This window comes from Ambystoma mexicanum, chromosome 3q (assembly GCF_040938575.1).
Source record: "Ambystoma mexicanum isolate Mex_15411 chromosome 3q, UKY_AmexF1_1, whole genome shotgun sequence".
NCBI lineage: Eukaryota > Metazoa > Chordata > Amphibia > Caudata > Ambystomatidae > Ambystoma > Ambystoma mexicanum.
This window is the reverse complement of record NC_090926.1, coordinates 544,639,325-544,666,987: the sequence shown is the minus strand read 5'-3', so window position 1 is coordinate 544,666,987 and position 27,663 is coordinate 544,639,325. Positions and strand designations below refer to the sequence as shown.

The 27,663-nt window shown below is 46.1% G+C and overlaps 1 protein-coding gene across 2 annotated transcripts in view; it reads right to left on the bottom strand.

The window, feature by feature from the left end:
• Window positions 1–27,663, bottom strand: part of DOCK2 (dedicator of cytokinesis 2) — a 2,833,934-nt gene that overhangs the window by 1,525,590 nt on the left and 1,280,681 nt on the right. For both annotated transcript variants that reach the window (XM_069654309.1, XM_069654310.1), the window contains exon 26: window positions 24,456–24,604. In XM_069654309.1, the coding sequence (XP_069510410.1) occupies window positions 24,456–24,604 (149 nt within the window). The remainder of the gene's footprint in view (window positions 1–24,455; window positions 24,605–27,663) is intronic.

Here is a 27,663-nt window from a genome sequence, read left to right as displayed (position 1 = left end):
GGCCGGCCCGTTCGGGCTGTCGGTAATCTGTCTGACATGTCTGTGCCCTCTTCCCATCTTTCCAGACATGCCAATAGTTTGCCGTCTTTGTCCCCTTGCGCATAAATTCTGGTCTTTGATTCCCAATGCGCCTGCCTTGCGTTATCAAGCGCTGTGTTATGGAGGGATGCTCTAGCCTTACTGGAGGGAGCGGTTTATTTCCGGGGAAGCGTTAGAGATATATCTGGTTTCCCATTTCTTTACTTCCTCCTCTGCCTCCGTCACCTTCCTGTGATGTTCTCTCTTTTTATTACAGATCCAGGCTGTCATTTCCCCCATAAGCACTGTCTTGTGTGCCTCCCATAATATCACAGGGTCCTCTACCGAGCCCGTATTGATCTCAAAGAATTCGTTGGATTTGTCCGTGATGTGCTCCACGAACTTGGGGAGGCCCAGGTAGTAGCCGTTTAGCCGCCATGTTTTGGGCAGCAGGGGACGATCCGTACAGAGCATCACCTCCAGGGGAGAGTGGTCTGATATGCCCCGGGGAAGGAAATCTGCCGTTAAAACCCTATATGCTTCTGGGGCCGGGAGGAAGAGGTAATCCAATCTGGATAAGGATGCATGGACCCTCGAGTGGAAGGAAAATCCTTGGTCTGTAGGGTGGAGTTCTCTCCACACGTCACTCAGACCAAGCGCTGATGTGAAGGTCGCCAGCCACGTGGGCCGGTCTGGGTTCCGACTGCGGATGTGGGTCTGGTCAAGTGGGTTACATAACATTGTTGAAGTCCCCCCCCACGATCCACACCTCTGCCTGGTGTTGTGCCATCAGGGCCGTCACCTCCCTCAGGAGACCCTCGCCCAACCCCGGTGGGGAATATATCGCTAGAATGGCCACTGTCTCTACCCACAGTGCGCCCCGGATCATCACAATAAAGCCTGAGGGGTCCTGTATTACAGCAGATAGATCAAAAGGGAGTCGCTTACGTAAAAGGATCAGGGTGCCCCGGGATCCCATTGTGTACCCTGCATGGTATGCTAGTCGGTAATTAGTTCTGCGAAAGAACTGTCAGGTTGAACCCACTAAATGGGTCTTGGTTAGGAGGGCTATGTCAGGAGAACGTCTGTTAAGGAATTGCGTGACTAGTCAGCGTTTTATACTTGAGCCCATGCCGTTTACGTTCCAAGTAAGGATTTTGAGAGACCTATGGCATTCGTTGGGTGTCATTGGGGCTAGTGCATTTCCATAAGTGGGGTAATCTTGGTGCTGTGTGGTCATTGCTGTCTAGGGATTTGGATTGTTGTGCCAGGTGGGTGTGTGATACGTTTGGCCGTGGAGATATAGTGTACGTGTATGGTGGAGGCGTGAGCAGTGGACATAGTGTGTTTGGTGGCATCTTGATCAATATGGATATGGTGTGATTTCCCGGAAAGTAACTAACATAGAACAGTTTCCCTTCCCCCTCCCCATACTCCTCCCCAACATGAAGTATCTGTCGCCCAAACTCTACTGGCGTTCAAAACTGTGTCGCCAGGTTAACTTAATGTGAACAGAAGTCACCTTCCCACCAATTTACTACTCTTTTGTGGGTCTGGTGTCTCAGCTCAGGGGTGTGGTGACAACCGATGGCATGGTGTGTTAGCGATGGCAGGGCGTGACTTTCTGATCAATTGTGTGCATCTCACCACTGGTGTTGTCCCGGGAGGAGTGTTGATTTGCAAGTGGTTGCCAAGAAAAGGATTGATCGTTGAGCGCACTGATGGTACTGTGTGTTCCCCCCTCTGGCTGCTATGTCTTTTCCAGGAACCTTATCAGGGATCGCGGTCTTCGTCTGGGTCCGCTGGGATCTCCGGTATGGGTCGTTGGGTGGGTCTATCTCCCCGTGGTCGGGGTCTTGGTCTACCTCTGCGGTTTTGAACGGGTCCAGTCCAGTCACCTGCGATATGGGTTTCGGCCCATTTCCAGGCTTCCTGAGGATTAGTGAAGTGGACAGTTTTACCTTCATGCTGGATTTTCAACTGGGCCAGGAACAGCAGCCCATATCTCACGTTCATAGAGTGGAGCTTCCTTTTAAAGTGCTTGAAGGATTGTCTGGCTTTCTGGACCTCGCAAGTATAATCTGGATAGAATGCAATTCTGGCTCCGTTACATGTCTTTGACCCTTTGGTTCGGGCCATTTGTAAGATGGCGTCCCTGTCGCGATAATTGAGGAGCCTCGTGATGATTGTCCTTGGGGGTGCGCCCGGGGTCGGGCGGCCTGCGGGTACGCAGTGTGCACGTCCCACCGAGAAAAAGTTCGAGAGAGTCTTTGGCGCGTAAAGTTCTGCCAGCCACTCCTCCAGAAAAAGCTCCTTGCTTGGTCCCTCTTCGCGTTCCGGCAGTCCCAGGATGCGAATATTGTTGCGGCGGGACCTGCCTTCTCCCTCATCCACTCGGGCCTCCAGGGTTTTCAATCTGGTCAGTGCTTGCGCCAATTGTTGGTGCACCCCACCGAGGTCATCCTCCACACCAGAGATATGTTGTTCCGCCTCCCCAGTTCGGGATGACAGTTTCTGGAGGTCATGGCAGAGGAAGGAGTCCTCGGTAGAGATGGTGTCCATTTTTTGCTCCACCGAGGAGCGCAAGCTGGCGATGGCGGACATCACATCCTTGAGTGACAGGGTCTTTCCCCCTCCCCGGACTTCTATCAGGACTTACTGTGCCCGTGCTGTGTTACCTCCGGAATGAAGTTGGACGGCGGTGGTTTCTCAGTGAGTGCGATAGGGCTCCGTTCACTTGAGCCTAGGCGTGGGGTTATGACCAACAGTGAGGGGCTCCTATTGTCGGTTCTTTTTCCCCCTTTCCTTTCCCCCCGGTGCTCCGTTCCGACTGTCCCGATCAGGCGGGCTGGTCCGCCTAGTCCCGGGTTGTTTCCCCATCCCAGGGAGGGGCCGAAATTGTCCCCAGTTGCAGCCGCGGCGAGTGCTCCGTGTTAGCCGCTGGTGATGGATGGCATGTCAGGGTGCCAACAGCCCGGTTAGTCGCCTCGTTTCCCCCCCTGGTTTCTTGGGAAGGTATATTGCGCGTGGTGGAGAAGCACCACGGGTCATCCCGTACCGCTTCGGTGAAGCTGTCTGTTTAGCCGCCTCTGTCCTGGGGGGCTCATGAACCCAGGGACCGGCAATTGGGTCAGGGCACCCCAGGCGGCACTGTGCGGGGCCCCGTATTTCTGTCAGTGCCGGTAGAGGAGGCCCCGCTCGTCAGGATTGGTTTCTTTTGTGCACTGGGGGTGTCGGTAGGCTTCTGCCCTTATTGCGTGTACGGGTGTATGTTGCTGTTTCCCCCAGGGGCACTCCCTATGGGCACATCGGATTCGGGTTGGTAGGTCACGCGTAGCGGCTTACCTATAGCCATTCACTTTAGTCCCGGGTCCCTGGGGGCGGAGGGGTGGGCTCTGAGCTGTCACCGCCTGCGTCGGCTTCCCCCTCCGGGGGATCCACTCTCCGCCTCTGGGGGCGAGTCATCCGCACCCCGTCCTCGGGCCGCACCACGCGGCTCCAGCAGCAGTTCCAGCCGATGTCGCAGGCCGGGGGCTCACCCACTCTGCTCTTCCCCATCCCGGCTGCACAGGGGACAGATGACAGGATTCGGTGGCAGCGCACCCTCGGATCACCCCGGGGACGCTGGTGCGGCTGCTGCATTCAGTAGTCGGGGCTCGTAGGCTGCATTCGCTGGTCCCTATCACGCTTCAGCAGGTCTTGGAGGCGGCCATCTTGTTCGGGCTCGGGGAATACCCGGGCAAAACTTATCTCGCGTTTCCCTTCATGGACTTAGCTGCATTCTCTGCCGGGTGTTGCTCCAAGGTTCCGCCGCTCGAAGTTATCTTTATTCTGCTTTTACACGATCCATGTGGCAGGATATTGCAGGATGTTTCAGGCGGCCGCTGGAGCGCCGAAGATTCACATCTTCATTGCGTGCTCGCTGGACACACCCCGCGTCTATATATTCTTGATATCAATCCTTCCTTACAGTCCTCAAGTATTGACCCGTATTCGGGGCAGAGGCATTCGGGTTCAGCAGCAGTAGGACACAAACATGGAATACAAAAGGAAGGGGAATTCATTGTTTTTTTCCCAAACATGACTGCCAGCACACTGCTCAGCAAAAGCGGCAGAATTGGTAGCATTAATTGAGGCACTGAACATGTCAGAAGGACATGCAGTAAATATATTTTCGGATTCTGCATACTTTACATCTACAGTACATTCAGCACTAGCAAGATAGGAAATCAGAGGATTTAGGAGAAGTGATGGCACACAGGTACAACAGGCAGCACGTTTGAGTAAACTACTGGGAAAGCTGCCACTCCCAGTATAATTGTCAATAATAAAGTGCAGAGCCCATATGGGGTCATGGTTGTATTACATTGTGCAACGAAGGAGCAGACAGAGCAGCAAAAGAAGCTGCTTATTTGCCAGAAGGGACACATGTGCTGTTCCCTGGCGAGAAGGAGAAAACATCACTTATAGCATTGATGAAAACAACTAAAGAATAAAATGCACTGCCAGAGGGCTTTAATACGACACCGATAGTGCAGATGAAATTATACAATTTATTAGAACAAGAATAAACACAAGTGAATAATGAAATGCACAGTAAAATCACCACTCAAACAACACACTTTGTAAAATGTATACAGTCACCTTGGTCAATGCGGTAAAGTGCGGAATACTGCCAAAAGGGCAGGAAAACTGTAGAGCATAGACAATCCTCAGAGAAGGACAACCCTAACTTTATTTTAAATTTTTTTATTTAAAAAAAAAAATGTTTATTGGCATTTTTTAGTCAAACATAGCATAACGATTGGTATGTATGTATGTATATGTATTTATATCATTTTATATAGCGCCGGCAGCCCTGCAGGCATCAGGTCGCTTTGACAAGACAAACACAAAGCTGTCAAGAAGGACCTATATATCTAACCAGAAAACTGAAGAGGAGGTTGGGAACTCTGGAATTATTTAAACAGGTAAGTCTTCAGGAGTTTTCTAAACTTTGGATGGCTACCTTCACTTCTCATATTTATTGGAAGAGTGTTCCACAGCTGGGCCGCTAGCACTACAAAAGATCTGCCCATGCCAGACTTGAGCTTATAATTAAGGACTGTTAATAAGCTCTTTCCTTCGGAACGAAGCTGTCTCTGCGGGGTATATAATACCAAACTATTCTTGAGGTACCTGGGGGCTTTTCCATGAAGGCATTTATGCACGAGAGTCGGGTATTTAAACGTTATTCTCTCCTCCACCCTGAGCCAGTGAAGAGATCTTCTGGCCAAAGTGGCGTGGTCCCTTCTCCTAGTCAGCGTCATAGCGCCATTCTTGAGAATGCAGAACATATTAAATTAACTCTATAAACAAGTAACAAACACGTAATGTATTTTAACAGATTGTAACCTCCACTATATTTCTGGAGTATGTTGGTGGTGTACCAGTGCCCATTATTGGGGTGGTTGCAAGGGTGAGTCGGTTTATTGTACTCATTCTTCAGTGTGACAATTACATTTTCAACAGGTGCGCCTCTTCAAGGAAGCATGTCATCGGACGGGAGGAACATGTCTCTTACTATGGCCTTCCATGCCTCAAATTTGACAATGGTGTCTCCATCTCCCCCAGCAACCCCTGTGCCCCATGCTTCTGTTTCTGCAGCTGCCCATCGTTCCATTTCCCTTTTCCACCGTGCATACTGTGGGCCCCTTTTTGATTTCCATGACATTGCTATTTCTCTTTCTGCCAGTATACATGCCTAGTCCATTACCCTCACTGTGTGTTTGATCTTGCTCAGTCTGGGGTGTGTGCCTAGGAGGCATTCTTTCAGGGACCATGCATATCATTTAATTCCACCTTTCTTGCATGCCTGTTTGATGTTTGTCCAGAGCAGACTCGCCTTCACACATCCCCAAAACATGTGCATTAGGTCAGCTTCACCACAGCCGCACCAAAGGCACTGCGCTTCTACCTGCCTTCCAAATCATGCCACTTTTTTGGTGGTCATATATGTTCTGTATAGGACGTTCATCTGTATTAGTCTAAATCTAGCATTCCTGGACACTTCTTTGGGGTGTTTCAGTGCCCTTTCACACTCGTTGTTAGTGATATTTTCACCAACGTCCGTTTCCCATTTAGTTTTTAGAGTGGTGCTGCGAGGGTTGGGAGTATCATTTAATTGGGCATAGAGCCTTGACACTGGCTTCCATTCATCACTCAAGTTATACAGTTCAGTCACTAGGGGGTTTGTTATTGGCTCAGCTGGCCAGTCTTCCCACCTCCCTCTGGCCACGTGTTTGAGCTTCTAATACCACAAGAATTGTCCCATTGGCAACTCCTCTTTCTCATGAAGTGATTCCAATTCTCTGAATTCCCCCTCCTCGTACATGTCCCCCCAGGTGTATATGCCCAGCCTTTCCCATTGCCTTATGGTGCGGCGGTCGGTTAGTGCTGTTCCTGACTCTGCCACAATTGGTATTTCAGGAGAGTAAGGGTTCACCAGGTGTGTGATGGTTTTGACTCTTCCACATATTTGTCTACATAACTTAGCTAGCATTGGTGTATGCTGAGTATGGTCTCGCGGTATCCACAGTACTGCTTTCAGATATGCAGGTGTGATCAAGTCCCGCAGGAGGCCCAACTCGTTAGTGACGACGTCCTACAGCCATCTGGTGACGTGGCTTAGTTGAGCCGCCAGATAGTATCTTTCAAAGTCTGAGAGCTGTATGCCCCACACTCCATGTGGTAGAGTCAGCGTGGTCAGTGATAGTTTTTGGCCTGCCTTTCCCCATATAAAATCTCTGATCAGGGCATCTAAATTTCAAAAGAATGTTGGTCTGATGTAGTAGCAAATGTTCTGAAAATAATATAGGAATCTTGGCAGTATGATCATTTTAACTATCGATGCCCTCTCCATCATCGATAGCAGTAGTTTGGACCAGAACTTTATTGAGATGCAGAGTCCCTGTATTACTGCCATTGTGTTGTGCTCATGCATGAGTTCTGGTGTATGTCAGATCTTGACCCCCAGGTACTTGAATGTATCCAGCTGCCACTGTATCCCCACCTCCGGTAAGTTTTCTATTGTCGCCTCCCTTAAACCTGCAAGCGGGAACATGCAAGATTTTTGTTTGCTGAAGTGTATCCCTGAATAACATGCAAAGTTGTCCAGTACTTCCAGGATTTTTGGGGTATTGTTCCGTGGGTTCCTCAAATAGGTTAGGGCATAATCTGCGTATAAGGAGATGATGTGATGTTTCCCACCCACTTGTATCCCTCCATCTCAGAACTGTTTCCTTATGTAGATCACAATTGGTTCTAGCCCCAGAATGTAGAACATGGGCGATAAGGGGCAGCCCTGTCTAGTTCCCCTCTGTATGAAACCATTTTACCCGTTTTTACCCTTGCCATGGGGTCTTTGTATAATATTTTGATCCATCTCACGAATCCTTCACCAAACCCAAATTCACGCAGTACCTCTACCAACCACTCCCACTATATGGAGTCAAATGCCTTGATGGCATCTGGTGACATCACAGCTAGGTGTTCCTCATCCCCCTCTGTTTGTGCCATAATGTGTTGTAACCTGCGTAAATTGGCAGTTGTGTTACGGCCAGGCACAAAACCATTTTGGTCTTCATATACCAGGTTTCCTATCACTCTGGACTGTCTCTTGGCCAGAATGGTGGTCAGTATTTTGCTATCATAGTTTAGCATTGCCAGGGGGTGATAAGAGTTGCATTCGTCTGTTGGTTTGTGTGGTTTGGGTATTGGGACTATTAGTGTTTCTCTCATGCTTTTGGGTAGGATTCCGATCTCATAGGCCTCTTAGTGCACCTCATGGAGTACCAGGGTAAACATTGTTTCATATGCCTTGTAGAACTCTGGGGGATGCCCGTCCGTTCCGGGGGGTCTTGCATGTGGCCAGGGATCTGATGGCTTCTGTGATATCCTCTGGTGTGATTGCCTCATCTAGTGTCTCACGGTGCAGCTTGCTCAGTTTGGGGAGTTCAATTTCTTCTAAGGGTTTGTGGATATCTGTCAGTGGCACTGGGGTGCTATGGGCATACAGTTTGGTGTAGAAGGCTGCAAAAGTGTCATTGATTGAGCTCTGTGTCTTTTGCACTCCCCCTTCACCATCCTTTAGCATGGTTGTCAGGTGTTTTGGGTGCTCTCGTTTGCCACCCCCATGCCAGTTGACAGCTTGACCTGGCCTCCATTAGGCTCTCTTCCTCCGCCCTGGTCCCCAAGCTAGCGGTCTCTTTTTGCTTTATTTCCTCTTCCCGCTCCTCAAGCTCCTCTTCAGCATTTTTCTAGTTCCACCTCTCCATATGATCTCTCCCTAATTACCATCTTCAGTGCCTCCCACACTGTACCCCAGTGGTCCACGATGCCGCTATTGATTGTGACATATTCTGCAAGATTATCCCCAAGCTCATCTTTGAAAGTCGGGTCCGTGAGTGCCTCTGTAGGCATTCGCCATAGTGGGATGTGGGGCCTAGGTCCTTTCATTGCCCAATGCATGAGTAGGGGCGAGTAGTCGGAGATCGTTCTGCCCATGTATTGTATTGACTCCACCTGTGCTAGGTGTGCCTTATCGATGAACATGTAATCAATTGGTTAATGCTTTTATGAACCTTTCATGGCAATGAGTTGCTCCACTGGTGATGGCTCAGAGTGAACTCTCTTCCCTGAGAGTGTGTCCTTCCCCAGCAGCAGTGCATTTCAAGGGTCCTTTTCCTGCCCATCCGCCAAGTTATTAGGTTCCAGCCACATGTTGGCTGCCGCTGGTGTCTCTAAAAATATGGCTCGCCCTTTGTGGATTTCCTTCAGTCTGGAGGGGTACAGCAGCATGTACTTCAGGTTAAGTTGTCTAAGCCGTGCTTTAATCGGGACAAAGGAGTTCCTTGCTCGCTGCACCGCTTGCATGTAGTCAGGGTATATGGTTATCTTGGAAATGCCTCGCCCTATTATCCCACCTTCTCTCAAGTGTTTAATTATGATCTCTCTGTCCTGGACGTTAAGCATCTTTGCGATCATTGGGCCGGGGTACGACTCTTGTGGTGGTTTCATTTGGATGGAACGGTGGGCACTTTCAACCCCAAAACCCTGTGCGAGTCTATTTGCACCTATTTCTTGCTGTAATAGGGACTCTACGTATCTGGTCGGGTTCATACCCTCGGTTCCTTCAGGGATTCCCAGTAGTCTGATGTTGCTGTGCCTGGCCCTTCCTTCCACTTTCTCGGCTCTTGTTTCCAGCATCACAACTTTCTTCTTTAGTTCAGCAACCTTGGACTTCAGTTCCGTTGTGGTTTCCGTGGTTTCTGATAACCCAACTTCAGTTGTAGTCACCCCTCCTCAAGGATCCTCGCATCCTGCCTCATTAGCTGCATGTCTGTTTTCACTTAATCTATTTTTGTGTCGATGAAGGTCTTCAGGGCGACTATGGCCTCCAGTACCTGCCCATCTCGGTTGTCTGTTTCTGACTCTCTCTGGCCATCCAGCTCAGTTGCTCCTCTTTGTGTCATAGGCATTGTTTTTGGCATCATAAATAATTTCATTGTCGTCAGCTTTGCCTTGCCTTTGTCCTTAGTGGATGGCATGTTCAATTAGGATGTTGTAGGCTGTGCCAGCTAGTGGCAATAGTCTGCCTCCAGTAGCAGGGGCTGGCCTGTGTTCCAATGAGGAGGAGAGGGTGGCCCCTGGGTCCTGAGACTCGTGTTTTCCCCACCCTCCTGAGAGGCAGCTGCACCCCACAGGACCCATGCGTCGTGATGGCTAGGTGCATGTGTCTTCTGTGCACTCAGGCCCTTTCATCGAGTTCGGTCCTCTTCCGTCACCTCTCCCTCACTCCTGGACAGCCACTATGCTGCTCTTGTTTCCAGGGAGTTGTCGCACCTCCTCCAGCACACCTATGGCTCAAGTTGTGACAGACTTTTGCTTGCTTCTGTCATCTTAGGGCTATCCCCACAGTCGGTTCCAGGTGCCAGGGAAGCCCTGCACTGCAGTGTTCTCATATTGCCGTTCAAGTGTTCCCACCGCATTGCAGGCAGTTGTGTCGTGCACCGTTTCTGCCTCAGTCCGTTTTCTCGTCTTGGTTAGAGCACACCGGCTGTACACTGGGCGTTCTATGTGGTTCTGCTAACTTCTGGTATAAAGACTATACGAGTACAGCGCAGTGGTGCTGGGTTGTGTGGTGCACTGTGCAGTCTCAGCCTTTGGTGTGGGAACAGGCCTCTACATGTGTGCTTTTCTGTTTGAGGACTCGTGACAGGCCATGCGTGCAAAAGTGGGGGATTGCTCACATCTCTCTGCCCTCCCGGCGGTATTTTGATCCAGTTATTGCCTCCCTTTTCTCTATGGCTCGTCTGCAGTGTCCACCCTATTGCTGAGTTTCAGGGCTGCAGCCCTGTCCAGGACCGCTTGGGTCTCCTCAGACTGGCCTATCCTGCACTGTCACACAAGTAGCCTGGGCAGTGTACCCCACGTTGTGATCCTTAAAGCGTTTGTATCGATTCGGGGTCCCAATGTTTATGTTGCCTGGGGCTCAAGGTCCTCAGCTGCCTGGGTAGAGTCTATTACTTCAGGCTTGTTTGCTTATTCTAAGTACACCCGAGCTCCCAGCAGGGGTATGTCCGCACCTCTGTCCTGCTCAGCGCCCTGCTCAGCGTGTGCTTGTAGTGCCCGTGTTTGTTCCCAATTTAAAGTGTCCCCATTAGAGAGGCTCACCTCTTAGATGTGCCCACTCCACGTCTCCTCCTGGTCACAGTTCGCCATCTGGGGGGGTCCTATTCAGCTTCATGCTGCAGTGGAGTGGGGGCTCTCCTGCGTGCCCTAGTCAACCTCTGCTGTTCGGGCGTTTTGTCTCTGCATCGTCTTACCGGCACTGTCCACTTTGCTGGTCTCTGCAGCTCCAGTGCCTCGTCTGTGTCCTACGCTCGCAGCCTGGCTCTGGCTGTGCTCACTCTGGGCACAGTGATGCTGCAGGAGCGCCTCCCAGCCACCAGTCCATTCTGCTATGCACCCCTCCAAGTCGGGCAGGATCGTCCCCAGTCCGGGGGCGGTGGAGGTCTCCCAGGATAGTATTGCTGCTCTCTGTGGGGATTTGTCAGGGTTTTCGCCCTTCTCCCCTCAGCACCCCCGGCGCGCGCTCTCCTCTGCAATTTTGTGCCATCTGGGGGGGGAGGTCGATTCCCGGGGACTTGCCGCACTTCCCTTGGTCCAATGTCTCCCGTTTTCAGTGCGGACACGTAGAGAATCGCTTTGCCTCACCAGTTATGTCTGTGCTGCCAACTTCAGCGCAATATAGCCATCTTTACAGCATCAGTATAGAGGATCTCGGCCGGAGATCTGTGCCTTGCTTCCTCACTCCATGCATGCCAGACCACGCCCCTTTGCGACACCAATAGTGCAGATAATAGAATTACAGGCAGAAGCACCGTATAATGAAAAAGAGCTTTGAAAGAAAAGAGGGTGCTGCTCTCTGTCTTCAACATATTTGATTTAGCAGCAAGACAGCACTGGCAAGGTGGTAATGCCAAAAAAGTTGTTGAATGTGGCACTGGAACAGCTTGATTACCCTGCCCATGTATCGAAAGAGCATGTGGCTGCTGGGATCACTGAGGATTGGTTTGTGCTAAAGTTACATGAATGTGTATCCGAATTATTAAGCAATTGTATAGTTTGGCAAAGGTTTTTGTCTGGCTACACTTTGAGAGTGATACAAGGAACACAACCGGAAGGGCCGTACCAGCACTTGCATATCGACTATGTTGATATGCAAGATAGATGCACCTCTTATAGATATATGCTTACTGTTGTATGTCCATTTTCACGTTGGCTTGAAGCTGGTCCCTGTGTCCATAATGATGCCTGCTCAGCTGCAACATTGTTGGTGAGGGAAGTATTTCCGAGGTGGGGAATCCCAGATGAAATTCGCTCTGACAATGGTCAGCATTTCACAAATGATTTTATTGGGGAAATAATTGCCCTTCTGGTAATGCGGCACAAGCTATGTATCATTTACCACCCACAAGCAGATGGTGTGGCTGAGAGAATGAATGGCTTACTAAAAGAGCACTTGGCTAAACTAACACTGACGCTTGGCAAGTCATGGTTGTACTGCTTGCCTCTTGCCCTCTTTGCTTTGCGCAATTCACCTGGAAGAGACCATTATCTCACTCCTCATGAAATTGTTACTAGTCAGAGTATGCATGTGCCTATCTCTGCGGCACATACAAAATCTAATGCTAACTTTTCTTCTAACGTCTTGGTGGAAGGAGCTTCACATGTACCTCACAAAACTTACAAAATTGCTTGCTCATATATCCCAACAGACAAATCCAAGGATACGGACAAAGCAAGTAAATAGCACTGGTGAGCAGGCAAGGGAATTTCTGCAAGCAGCACTTCTCTACCCTGGCGATAAAGTGTTTATAAAAGCCAAATCAGAATGTGCAAAGAAGAGAGGTTTACTGGTGCACATACTGTGACATGCTCAACACTAACAACGGTCAAAATCAAAGGTCGCAGAGGCTGGGTTCACATCACCGATGTGTACAGGGACAAGAGCAGCAGCTCCAACTGGAGAAGAGGGGCAGAGCGCAACGTGATGGGCAGTATACATCAGCTTTCAATAACTTTTTTCTCACTCAGTAATATGGTTTTATAGAAGACCAACAAGGGAAGGAGGAGAGGACAATTTTCAGGACAATGGGCCTCATTACGAGGTTGGTGGTAACCTGCCGGTGCCACCGCCGGGTTGCCGCCAACCCTGTAAGACCGAATCGGACTTCCCAGTGCCAACGGGATATTACAAGTCAGGTGCTGGATTTTGTAAGTCCCTATTCCCACAGAGTCCCATAGGACTCTATGGGAGTGGGGAGATAGAAGTGCCGGCAACATTGCTAACTCTGCCAGTGCTTCCATGACGGATCTGCCTACGGGGCCTGCTGTGCCTGCCAGGGTTTGAACTGTTGGGCGCAGCAACCCTGGCAGGCAGACTTGTGGAGTGGTGGTCTGGAAACAAGGGTGCCAGTGAATTTATCGGCACCCTTGGTTCCTGCCCGCCACACTTGTAAAGAGGCCTAATGTAATTTTGAACAGAAGGCAAAGTATGTGCATTCTATGGAGTGTTATAAAATTAATATGCATTAGTATAGGATTAATATTATTAGTGTTTTTTTTTCCTTACAGAAAAGAGTGGTATATGTTCAAACATTAACGTGAAGAGAGCCAAAATAAATGTGTTAAATGAAGAGGAGTTCCATCATGACACTGAAAAAGGGCAGGTTATATCATCTGGAAACGTCTGGTACGATGAAATGAAATGTTATGTGTGGGAAGAGAAAGATTGAACAGTTCAAATGAAATGTTATGTGTGGGAAGAAAAAGAGTGAACAGTGCAAGCTACGTCTGCTTACTCATCCAACACGTAATAGGGGCACCCAACCTTTTCCTGCCTCAGCCTGTATCATATGAGGAAGCAGGATGCCTAATTCACCTATCGCTTGGCAAAACTAGGGTTCTATTTGAAGGAACAAGTGTTTCTGTCCAGTGGGTGGATGAAGAGGAAGAAGTTTACGCAGATAATTATGTACAACTTTACAGAATGGCCGAAAAAAGAAAAAACAGAAAAAGTGAGGTAGGAGTTTGAGCCAAAATAGGGAGCAGCTGTTGCATCATAGTGCCCAATGGAGAAGCATCTAATGGAACATTGAGAGTAGCTATACAGACACTCTATGAGAAAATGACAAATTAAATCAATGGAGTGCAATTGAACAATTGGTTGGACACCCTTTATACCTGGGTGCCTGCTTGCCACTCAGGAGTATTTAAAATTCTCGTCACACATTGCAGAGGTAAGAATGTAATGTATGTGCTGAAATGTCCTTGTGACAAATTATATGAGGAAAACCTTTCTTCATAAGTTAATTTGCTAACCAATGAAAAAAAGGTCAAGAATCTGGAATGCACTAACAGCACCTGTGGGTGAACATTAAAAAAACAGTCATATTGCCTATTGAATAGAGGGTAAAACAGAACGTCACAAGTGTTGCATGAAGAGAGCAATATAGGGACATTTTGCTTTTGTGGAGGTGCAATGAGCAGGGTGAATGGAGGGCATTATTATGTTTACAGAGTGTTGCACAATAGTGCATGGACATGTCCCCAAATATAGGACCATACTTTACCTGTAGTACACCATATAAATTTATTTATCTGTTAGACCAAACAATATGCAGACTTTATAGAATTATGATCACACTCTTTAGAGTCAGTCTGAGCATATTTTTATCATATCTGACTATGTGGCTGAGCATGCACAGTGTCTTTAACAAATGCATGATAGTGCAAGAAGAATAAATAACAGTCTAATGTTTATATGGACCAGGATGTTAAGAACAATGTTGTTGTTGTCTCCTTTTTTCAAACACTCTGACATTCAAATGTCACTTCAGGAAATGCTGGAGCAATGAAAAATATTCTTTATGTGGTAAACCCAGCTTGTATTCGGATGTAGTCCCTGAGGTAGCATGTAAGACTATCTAATCACGGCCCTCATTTTCCTTTTCTACTTTAGGATCATAGAGTGGTAGCTTCCCTGTGAAAACAGCATCGTAACCTTTTCTGCAGCAGAGGAGCTGGCTCACAACCACAAAGGAATTAAAATGAATAAGTCGGATTGCCTCATTCAAAGTTTGCCAATATTACTGCAGCATACTGGTAAACTGTTTCCTCCACTTGGTCTGCTGGAATTACTGGCAGATTCCAAGTGGCAGACACAGCAGTAAATCCCTATTCCATAGAGTCCTACAGGACTCCATGAAGAGATTTGTCAGTAAGGTGGTGAATATACCTCCAGCTAAGACCTGTAGGTAAATCCATCACCCTATTGGCAAACTTGAAGTGTGCCGGTGCAGTAACACATCGTAATACCGGCACGTTATTCCTGCACAAACACACTCGTACTGAGGCCCTTATAAGAGTGAGCCATATATAGTGATACTATATTACTTGCTACTGCAGGGATAAGTTAATAAATCAACTGAATATATCACTCATGCTTTCTAGAATCCACAGTGCCACAGATTTATATTGTAGAACATAGTGATCACTCAATAAAAAAACTATTTGACTTGACGGAGGTATGGTAAGCTGTGGTACTGGTGACAAATATGGGTGTTGTAAAAGAGCAAAAAATAGGTCAAACCCTTTATTTGAAGGATATTGAATTATGAAATTGATAGTAATTTGGTCTTCATTCTTACTTACCAGGTATTCAGAAATATGAGGCTTGGAAGATAAGAGAAAGCCACAGGGAAAAAATAACTAATTAATGAGGACTTATGAATGAAATGATTGATGACACCATGTGTATGAGTTGTTTGAATTGCTATATTTGCAGTGTTGTTCTATTAGGTCCTGAGGAAGATGCACGAAGTTCAGCCAATCATCAGAACTACTGGACTATTCTATGCAGTAAAGAAATAAAGATGATGTATGTAATAATGCACAATCAAATATTAGCAGTGCATTTTTTGAATAATCCATACCAATGTTAAAAATCCTTTGTACTTCTCTCATGCACCTATCATTCTTATCTTTGATTTATAAATGTTTGGCATTTGTTGGAAATTTGAAGTCATGTGTTTTGGTATAGTACTATTTGAAAATGTTTCTAACAAATAGACACAAATTATGCATTTCTTTGTACGTGTTTTGATAGATGCACATTTGATCATTAAATACGCTGTTTTGCGTTCACTGTTATAGAAATTGGAGAAAGAATGAATCAAGCTGTAAATCAGGGTAAGACAAACATTGATATCCAATTACTTAATCAGATGTTATGAAAATTGAACACATCTTTTTAGTTTAGACGATACACGCTGCCTATAATCCAAAACTATTGTTGTGGGAAGTAATGACAGGGGAGGAATGAGATGGGAAGAGGGACACAAATCCTGAGTTTTTTTTTTGTAATGTACCCACCCACTGCTCAGGTCTTTGCTAGTCCCTATGACAATTACCAACCACTACCTGAACCCAAAACACATCCCCCGGGATCACTTTTGGCTAATTCCGTGCTTTCCGAGCAGCTGTCGGAAAGGTAATGGCTTAATTGCAGCTACAAACTAGCTTATTGTGCAATAAAAATGTCTTAACCAAATCTGTCTACACCCATTTCATTTATAGGCAGTATTGTGTCCTTGCATCTGTTCTTTACACCGACTTCCTGTTAAAAACAAGCATTTGCAAAGCCAGCAACTTTGGCTCTTGTATGGCATTAAATAGGCATTTGCGAGGCGCTGCCATAATGGTCCAAGGTGCTAACATCATTAGCCAGATGTTGCCATATTATGGCAATGTAGTGGCATTATGGCAGTGCCTGGAATATACTGATCTCATGCCTACAAAAAAAATGGATGTCGTTGTTTTCATTAGTCCTACATAGTAATACATTGTCATAATTGCAGCATAGTTAAACAAATACATATGTATTGTGAATATTACTAGATTTCAACTATATTATCTTGAGAGTTAGGCTAGGTTGGGTGGGTGGGAGTAGAGAGAGTGGGGGTAGAGTGGGTGGGAATAGGGGTGGGTGGGATAAGAGAGAGTGGGGTAGAAGGGTGGCTGATGGTAGTTCGTTGGGAGCAAAACGCATTTAGAACAAAGCAGCCTTGGCAGGACTGTTAAAAAGTAGCACAAATAGCCCAAACAAAACCCAACGAGCACACGTAATGGGGTTGAGTGGGGGTAAAGAGAGTGTGGTCAGTGGGGTAGAGATAGTGGGGGTGGGGTGAGTGGGTGGATGTAAAAAGGTAGACTCCGGTGGACAACAAAACCGTTCTGCCACCAAAACAAACACAAAAAGAGCCAAATTGATTGAATTGTCTGCGTAGCTGGGATTTGGAAAGCCTGGCAACCAACTTGCTTCTTACAAAGCTGCTAACTTTGGAGCAAATTTTGTTAGGGAACTTCTTTTTGAACAGTACGTTGAAGGAGTTTTTAAAAATAGATCTTAGTAATTTGGAAATTTAACGCCATGGTATTGCCCGTTGCAATGCCAACCAAATATTTCCAGTTCAGAAACCCCCATTCCCTCTCCCTCTCTTCTGTAACAATGGTTTCAGTCATTGTGTGGCGCAAGCACCACAAACATTCGCTAAACCAATAATGAAATAAAGATGTTTTTTAAGTGATTAATGTTATGATAAATGCATATGTTATTCATTTTTTATTTAAAGGGCAAATAAACTGCCCAAAATAATCTTGGTACAAATTCTCATACTCATGTATATCGATACTCCAGTAGTTCCCGCCTATTGGCCATTAACTGCAAGTAGCTCTTGCTAATGTAAATGTTGTAGACCCCTTCTCCAGAGGGAGAGAAATGCCATTATCAATTGGGATATAATTACTATCAAATTAAAGGAATTGCAAACCAATATTGCACTTCATATGTTCCTAGAGGTGGTTCACATGTGCTTGAGTAAACAACAATCCTAAAATCAATAAAATGTCCATCTTTCTTTTTAATGGTACCATGAATCTGTTTTGATTTCAGGATAATTGTTTGTGATTTGCGAACATCTCAGTATCAGGACCTTCTGTGCTAAAGCCTCTTTGCCATTCAAAGGGCCACATTACGAGTCACCCGGTATGGAAATAACGGTGGCGTTAAAGCCACCGCCACCATTGTTTCCATACCAGGTGATCTCGAGTCCTGCAGCCAGAGGTGAGACCTGGCGGGTTTAACACCACCCACCTCCAGGCAGACGTGGAAACACTGGCACCATCACGAGATGGTGCCGGTGTTTCCATGGTCCCCATTCCCAATGAGTCCTATGGGACTCAATGGGAATGGGGATTTACTGAATGCCGCCTCTGGAATTCCCGGGTCACCGGGGTTGTAATGCCCCTGTAATTCTGGGAATAACGGAGGCGGAATGGTAATACAAGTCCGGCGGTAACCGAGCCGGAAAAACCGACAGGTTACAGCCGGACTCGTAATGAGGCCGAAAGTCTCTTATTTCAGAGGGCCTGATGCGATAAACAAAAATTCAAAGTTCCTTTCTTCTCAGGATTCTCACATGCACAACTTCTCTGGTGATTCACTATTCACCCCGGGTACCCCTCTGCCAGGATCAGACCCACTTTAACACAAAACTTTCAATTGGTCTCCCTCCACCGGGCTTGAACCAAATTGGTCTAATTTTCCAAACTTTCTTAACTGTATCAAAATCGAAGACTGTCAACTGTGCACAGGATTTTGCTTGACCCAGCGCAGGACCACTATGATTCACAAGTCTTTGTTCTCTTCTTAATACAACCCTTTAACTTTCACTTCTGCCACTTCTCAGCTGGATACCTTACAGAGATCTTCGAATGAGCACCCACACTGTGCCGGACCACTCTGTCAAAGGTATTGTATCTTGCTTTTCAAAGTTCAAATACTCATCAACAGTTCAACTTTACTTGTGTCTTTTATCACATGTGTTTTAACAATGTTCATTCCAGCGCTCACCATACAATTTTGCTGCTTGCAACATCGGCTTCAACACAGACCGGTCTTGTATCGGTCTCCCCAATTTACCGGCTGTGTTGATTTCAATGATGCTGCTTTGTTCGTGGAGCCAAAGACAGTACCACCGCGGATGCTGCTTCTCCCTGCCTTGATTAGTGACACGGGAGGGCCCCAGGTATCCCCAACACACAATACAGGATTCTTTAGCCTGGTTTCCTAGTTTCCTGGTCTTATGCTTTCCAATCTTGAGGGCTCTTGAAAGTAACATGTTTTTTTGTCAGTATCGTCAAGGGAACTTACCCCCTTGCCATCTCCTCCTGTTTTGCTGTCTTTCTTCTCTCGTTCAGCTGCCATATCGAAACCGATGTTTCCTCATGTGCTTTGCCTTGCTCAGTGTGTGCTTTCGTGCTCCACCTTTTATCCATGTGGGGAAGCGTAATGGAAGTCAGGTGTGAGTGTCGGTCAGTAATTGGCTGACATATCCTGCCCATTGTATTGGGACATGTCAAGTATACTGCTCCGGTGTTAGTCTGTTTTCTTCCAGGACAGACTGTTCGTGTGAATGTGTTCATGTAGAATTAAAGGAGGGGTAGAGTTCCTACATATCCTTCCTGGTAGGATGGGGTAAAGGTGTTACAGGGAAGGGGAAGGAAGGGAAGGGGATACCGCGTCCCGCCATCCTGTGTCCCACTCCCCCTCCTGAAGACCTCTCATCCAGGGACCCTTGCGCACTGGTCCACCCCATGAACTGGATCGAAAAGCAATGGCCATGTCCTGGCCACCTGGATGATAGATCCCTGGGGACTAATGGGTGAGAAATCTTCTGGTTTCTTACAGTATGGAGTTCATGCGATCATTATATTCTTAAGGCAGAAACATGCCCTGATATCTTCAAGAGAGTCAACCACTTCAGTTATCAGGTCTTGCTAGAATGTGGTTAAGTTGTGAACGTTTACATCCATTTTTTACATTATAGTCCCATAGCTGCAATCTGTCATGACTGACAGGAATCACTGAGAAGTCTTCATCTCGTTATGCCTGTTCCAATAATGGGAGAGTCCATGAAGTCCATGAAGAGTGTTCCAACAGTGAAGGATGAATGTATACCTTAATTTTGGAGGCATGGGTGCAAAGTGTTACATCTGTAAATAGGTATTGTGTATATAGTCTGTGCAGGAGTTATGAAGAGGGAGGGAGATGTTGTATGAGGTATGCAATAAACAGATGTATAGTGCTAACCAAGTGTCTTGCATGCTTAGGTAAGATTGTATTAGTTGTAGTCCTTTTTGATTCAGTAATAAAATAAGCCGCTGCATAATTCAGTTTTCAAGAGGGGTTACCCTAGTATGAGGTACGGAACTGGAACTTGGTGGAGGAGTTCCAGTCTGGCAGGTGGAGTGTTGGGAAGGAACGTTTATGTTTGAAGGGGGAAGAGAAGCGTGAGAGAAGGTGGAGGAGGCTGGGAGGAATGGGCTGCTGCTACATTGGGACTTTTATTCACATGAGTAAAAAATTGGACCTTACCGCTGTGTGAGACAACTTCTTAATTCTGGTGATAAGGTTACCTTGCATCAGGCCGGCTCCCGTCTGTACGATCTTTCTCCTCTATGTATTTGGTGCCTGTGATCGCTGCTCACATTTGCTCGATGTCCTTGGCCCTCATTACAACTCAGGCGTTAAGGGTTAACGCCACCGTTAACCCTTAACGCCTGATTCCCACCTTAACGCCTGCTTTTTGCAGGCGTTAAGTTCCATGGTGCTAAGGCACCTTGGTGCTAATTACGGCACCGTAATTTACGGTGCCGTAATTAGCGCCTTCCCCACTCCCATTATGCCCTATGGGGCAAAAATGGGAATGGGGAAGGGAAAATGGGAAATGGGGATTTACCGCCCCACTCACCTTGTAATGGGGCGGTAAATCCGCCATCCACCATGGTGTAAACGTAGTTTACACCATGGTGGTAAAGTTGGTGCACTTAGCACCTCAGTTGTAATGAGGGCCCTTGTCCTGTGCCTGGTGAGTCGTCACCCCTCCTGTGCCTGGTGTCTGTTCTGGAGACAAGATTCATGGGTTCATGTCGCCGGATAGTACATGCAGCGAGAGCTCTGGGCTCAAGCGGAGTTGTTGGTTGCACATGTCAGCACGTGTGTATTTCTAGGATGCACAGTGGCATTAAGTTGATGAGCAATGGGTATGATGCCGGCAGTGCTGAGGAAAGTAACTTGTACTGCCATAGCGGATGAGGTGGGCGTGTGAGCATCTGCATGTAGGTATTACGGGCTGCGTGACTTCTTACGAAGTAACGAGGTAACAAAGGTAACAGAGAGTGACACAGTGCCTCCATTGTTAAGTCGATAAAGTCAGTATTGCTGCTCATTGATCAGCGTTGCATGGAATAATGAATGTGAAGGAGCCTGCTAGCGCGCAACCAGAGTCAAGACTCTAAAGAAAGGGTCTGCCTTACAAAGTTGCATTGCTTTGGTTTACTTCCTACAGTAGGGGGGAGTGTGACTTTGGCATCAGGGATATATTGGCAAACCTACCAGGTCCACCATTTTTCTTAAAGTCTCCAGGAGAACCTGTCATTAAGTGGTATGAGTGTAAGGAAGGGTTCTTACGTTACATCCATGGTGTGTACTGAGCGACATTTGCAGCTGACAGAAAAGATTCTCTGTTGTGTCACTGTTGTATGACTTTTTGGGGCATGAGGGGCAGGTGATGTTTAAAAGACTGCCAAATTTACTGGAGGCTGAAAGTGGGGATCTGAATTCTTCTGAAATAAGCTTGAGGAAACAGGACAAACATTATCAGGTGAAAGAGAACACAATCTTGGTGCAGTATAATTTTGTTACAAGGGAGCAAAAAGCGAACAAGTCTATGGAAGAGTTTGTACCTGTGTTCCATGGATTAGCAATTAAGTGTGGTTTTGAGCATTGTACGGAGGAGAACTTAAGAGATCAGTTAATGATTAAGTGCAGCAACCAGAGGATTTGTGAGGCACTGTGGAGAGAAGGAGATATTACGTTGGACAGGGTGATAGAGGTAGGAAAGTTTGTGGAGCATATGGAGGCATCTATGAAGGAACTGGATGGAGATTGTCGAGGATGGTGTAAGTGTGGTGGAAAAGGCATAGAAAGCAAGGGATATGAAGGACAGTGGCAGCGTGTTCATGAGATGAAAGGTGGAGGCTAAAGTGAAGCAGCCTGAAAATAAGATGAAACAAGAAACAAAATATGGGACAGTCAAGGGGTGCAATCTATGTGTGAGCTATGACCATCTGGCCAGTGATAAGGAATGTGTTGCCTTCCATGTAGTGTGTAGAGACTGAGCAAGGAAAGGACACATTGCAAAATGTTGTGATCAGTGGTTAGGTGGAGCAAAAAGAGTACATGAAGTGACAATACCTTTGAGAGGATCAATGATGTATGTGAGGGATGAGGTAGAGGAAGTAAATGTGGTGAATGCTGTTAATGTGTATCTGAGACGTAATAAGCTGCATGCAGTAATCATTGTGAATGATGTATGGAACAGAAGGTTTATTGATAGTGGTGCTGATTACACACTGATGCATGTGGGGACATGGAAAGAACAGATGAATTGTTCCATGCTGTGGGAGAGTGATGTAGCCATACATGCATATGGAGAAGCGCCAAAAAGAGATTGTGGGGGAGTTTGAAGCCACTCTGGCCTTCAAAAACAGAAAGGTGACAGGAAAATACAAGTGATGAGAAAAGGGGGAATCTACCGTTGTAGGATGCACAGGTTGATTTGGGGATAATGTTGGACCCTGATCATCGAGATCAGGTTTTTTCAATGGAGTGTGTTCTTGGGGGAGGGAAAGAAGCAAGAGATGTCAAGAGTTGGTATCTTGAAGTGTTCAAGCCCAGGATGGGATGACTGAATAGATGTGTGCACAGACACAAAGTTAGAAGGGTTGCTGTACCAGTGAGAGTCAAGGCGAGAGTGTTGCCAGTAGCATTCTGAGCTGAAATAAAAGAGGACGTAAGGCGGTTGGAGAAGGAAGGTATAATAGAGGAGGTAAAAGCAACAGATTGGGTGACTACAGTGATGTTGATGAGAAAGAGCAGTGCTGTGAGTAAGAGGCTGAAGTTGACACATTCGTGATCTCTTTACATGTGACTCAGAAGTCAAAAACATAGGCTATTCATTAGAGCCTCAAAGTTAAGATAGTGGTGTGCTTGCACTCCCTTGAATGTTCCAGGACAGTGAGCAGGCAACAAGTTCAACTACAAATGGAAGACTTTGGCTGATGGCCTACCAATGACAGATGATGGACTAATTGGGAAAATGGGGAGTAGTATGACATGATTGAAACACCATTGTTTCGTTTCACGTCCGTGCTGCTAAAGAGCCAAAAGTCCATGGTTGGGATAGTACGCAAACCAATCAGTGGGGTTGGGGGCAACTTAACACATAGGGCCTCATTATGACCCAGGCACTAAGTGTTTAACGGTGCCATAAAAGGCTGCAGCGCCGTTAAACACTTAGCGCCTAATTACGAGTTCCCTTTGCGGGACCCGACCTTAACGGCTGGTTTTACCAGCCGTTAAAGTAGGGTGCCGCAAAGGGACCTTGGTGTTAAGTACGGTGCCGCAATTTGCGTCACCGTACTTAGCGCCTTCCCCATTCCCATTGAGCCCTATGGGGCAAAAATGGGAATGGGGAAGGGCCCATGGTGAATGGGGAATTACCATCCCGCCAACCTTGGAATGGGGCGGTAATTCCGCCATTCACCATGGCGGACCCCGGAATGGACCATGGTGCTAATAGCACTATGGTTTAGCGCCGGGGTCGTAATGAGGCCCATAATGTTGCATAGACCAATCCACTGTTGTTTCGCCCACTATAATCAGTACTATAAGTAATGATGCACTAATCCTTATATGTTTTATAAGTAGACATGTTCCCTTAACCAATCCCTTCCCGTGATAGGTTTTGTATTTTGCCACATAGAATGATGTCATAGATGACGCATATTGGGGTATGAGACCTCCATGCAATCAAGTTTGCTTACGAGTGTACATGCATCAGTCCAATGTTTGTCAGGTCTCCCTACTTTATTAACTGACAATAAAGTAGTACTTTACCATATATGCTGAGTCTGTCCAATTATTTGGTTTCAGATCATTATTGTAATTCCATCTAGCACAAAAAGGCACTTCAAGGTGCTAGAGCACACAACTTTGCACTAAGTGCATTTCACCTTGGCAGCCTTAGCCTTTGGTACACCCCCAACGGTGGTAAAGAACCGCCACACCCATGATTCTCTCTGGCTGCTGGAGGTAGGCATTTCCTCTATCTCATCTTCCTGCTCTTCGGGATTCTTTTCTGTATCATTGTGCTTTTTCTGTTGTCCAGGCCCTCCACCTGGTGGTGGTGGAGGCTATAAATAAAATTGTAGAAATTGAGTAGAAAAACAAAAACAAGGTACTCCACATAAAGGAAGCAATCGCTGACCAAAGTGTTTAACCCTGAATTATTAATGATAGTGCACATGATAGAACACATGCTGAGTGCTTGCATGTCCTGCATTACATACCTGAAAGGAAATATTGCAATGCATTGACGCTATGCTACTCCTGTCAACAGTGCCAACTAATACAATTAAAGTTAAGACAAGACCAATCATCATTGTCCACGTTTGGTTGTTTACATTTACAACATGTCTTAATACTAAGCAATATAACAGCAGATGCACATTCCAACACGCCTGTTTTGTGAACCAGGGTCTGAACACATACGTTATATTGCTTTTCAAAACGCAAGCAATATCCTTTTATAGGTTGTTGCTATTAAAATAAAAATGCTTGCTAATTATGAATTTAATCTAGAATATTATTATAGAGCTGTACAAAAGAAATAATGGAATTATTGTAGGTCTAGGCCAACAGCATTTACCTCATCTTGATAACTTAATACTTCCAGGATGCTGTTGAGTAAATCAACACAGTACTTTTTCTCCTTAACCTGCTGCTGCTCTTCTTTTTTTTGTTCCAGCCATTCCTTTAGCTCTGCTGTCATCAGTGGAAGCAAAATGTCTCTGCATTCTAAAATTTAAAAGAAGACATTTTGAAAATGGGAGTAATGCAAAACACATTGAAGAATGCATGATCTACCACCAGACACTATGGGTCTCATTACGAGTTTGGCAGTCAATATGCTGATTTACCCCCCAAATCGTTTAGTGTTACTGCCACTTGGTCCCATGGCATGGCCACAGTATAATGAAAGGTTGGTATGGCAGCGTAAATATGCATTTTGCACTTCATAGGACTCTAGGAGGATTGTTGGGGTATTCACCATGAGCAATAATTATGCATAGTAAATCTCCTGTAGAAGCAGGTGTAATTTTGTTTCCATCCAAAACATGTGTGGTAACAGAATAACCACTATTCTTTTACAGCATCACCAAACTCATTATATGGCTGTACTTGAGTTTCTTATTTTGTGAGCATTATTTTCAAAATGCTTCTACGCTAGGCCTCAAAAAGCTTACACTTAAACATGTTAACCTAGTAGATGGCTGCCGAACTGCACTGGTCAGAAATATGAGACACACACAAAGTTGTACTTTCCTCATCATTTGCAATGTTTATTAACCATAAAGGGGTTGAGGTAAAGACCTATCTGTTCCTATCCTAACGAGACGGTCCCAGTCTATCAAACTAAAACTAAAAAAAATCAACCCTTGTGCCCAAAGTATACCTGTCCCACACTAAAATATACAACCAAAGTGTGCAAGGAAAATGTATCTTTTTCCAGTTCAATTAAAATTTGTAACAGTTTAAAATAACTCCAATAAAGTAATCCTTGTAACCAGGGTTGGGCTCCCTTCCCCCGGATCAATTAAAGAAGACCTTTGAAAAAGTTCTGTTCCAACAATAGTCTATTCAGTTTAAGATAGTTTCTTTCATACCAAATGTCTCGCAAATTGGTAAAATAAATGTCTCTTTCATAAAACACTGGTTCAAAACCAAAGCAACTATTTCTTCCACTAACCACTTTCATTTCAAGATGCCAAAAGTGATTACTCTGAAAAATCTTGTCAGAATGGCAAAGTCTTTTTAACAGTTCATCACAATAGTAAAGCAAGTCGTTTCTTTCCACCACACCCTTCTATGACTTTCAACAAAGGCTCCTCTGCTGGTTTACTTTCAGCCAGGAAAGTGTTCTACTTCACACAGCGTGCACCTTTCCTGGTTCACTCTCCTGCCAGGAAGGGTTTCACTTGTATACAACTGTTCCTCTTCTGGTTTACTCTCCTGCCAAGAATGATCTCTACTTCACACATTTTGTTCCATTTTCGGTTCACTCTCCTGCCAGGAATATTCTCTACTTCACACAATTTGTTCCATTCCCGTTTCACTCTCCTGCCAGGAATGGTTTCCACAACAGTTAACGTTCCTTTGATTGTGGCAATGGGAGCTCCAGGTTTCCCCAGACTGACATCTCATGCATGGAGAACTGTACCCCTTTAGCCCTTCTGTCTCGTCTTCAATCTCTCTTGGCTGCTGGCAATGTGGGTTCCAAGTTTCCCCTAGACTGACATCCGATGCATGGAGAACTGTAACGCTTTAGCCCCTCTGTTCCACTTGGTAGAAGTTCAAATTGTTTCTCCAAGTTTCTTTTAGCCTTCCCTATTGTCCCGGGTCCCCAAATCCTGCTGGTTGACTCACCTGGTGAAGCGTGGCTGTAACAGAGCATTGTTACTAGTCCGATTTCCCCAATTGCCAAGAGTCTCTCGTGGCTCCCTCGTCAGCCTCTAGCATTGCTGACAAATGGAACTTCTGTCATTCCTCCAGACCACGTCTCATTCGGTCTGGCAGCCACTGCCTTGCACTGGAGTCTCTCTCCTCTGGATAACAATGCCTCCAGTCAAGTGCCAGTGAGCATTTTCCTCCATCAGCGTGTCTCGCTACGGTGGGTCTTTTTCAGAGCGTGTTTTACGCTCTGCATCCTCCGCGACTCTTTGTTCCTGCTTCTCCCATCAGGCTGCAACCACCTCTTCTCCTGCCACACTTGTGTGCACAAGGCACAACATTTTTAAATCTCCTGCACAGTTGATCATTATTAGAGCAAGTAGTCTGCACCTTTTTTTTACAGTTGTTCCTGGTCCACATTAACTCTTCTCTCCTCCATCTCATCTCAGTACCATGGGTATCATGGGAACGGAAGTCTATCATGTGTTCACCAATATTGTTTCGATTGTCGGGTTGCACTTAAGTTTGTCAGAAGCAATCCTCATAGTTACAAGCACGAGAGCTTCATTTCGTGATCCACACACACACACACCCACACACGTGACCTGGACAAATAGGACAGTGCCTATTCATTCAAGGCAGGTGGAGGAAAGCTGTTCCTGTCAAACCAGAGGTAGAAAGATACAATTACTACACAGGTTCAAAGGTGCATGTATGCTCTCAGGGCTTAGGCGATCAGAGATGGCAATTTACTGGGAACACACAGCACCTTCATGATGTTCCCATTGCCTTGAACAGTTCGACAAAGCCGGGTAGCTATCCAAGGTACCAAGGCTGAGAAGACCCGTTCTATCCAATCCTTAGCTACCTTTCACAATAAGTACAATATGTTGCAGAGGCCAATAATTTCCCTGTTAACCTGCAACTTTATAATTGTAACATTTAGAGGTGTTCCTAGGAGGAGCCACCAGTTACGGCGATCGAATAACCAAACTAACTCCTATGCATAACATATATATTTTTCCTAAACTGACCAAATCCCTGCCCTGGTAAGTTTTGGGGATGTAACTTGTTTTAGAACATAACAGGCCTTTAAAACGGTGTAACTCACATTTGGAGGATGAGAACTTCTGGAACGAGATGCTGTCCTAGTGTGATTCCTGGTATTTTGATTGAAAATAAGGTCAGTAAACTTTGCCCTATTGGCATGTCTTCCGTTCTTGGGGCAGGGATTTTACTGGGGCCAAAGTAACCTCTTGCTGGTAATCTGGTAGCTGCTAAGAGTGCACCTGCTGCTCCTTTATACCATTCTTTTCTTTCTTCCACTGCCAATACGGCAGGTAGTTTCTGCAACTCCACCGTTTGTTCCTGTTTCTGACTCTGCTTCTAATGGCCTACACATGGAG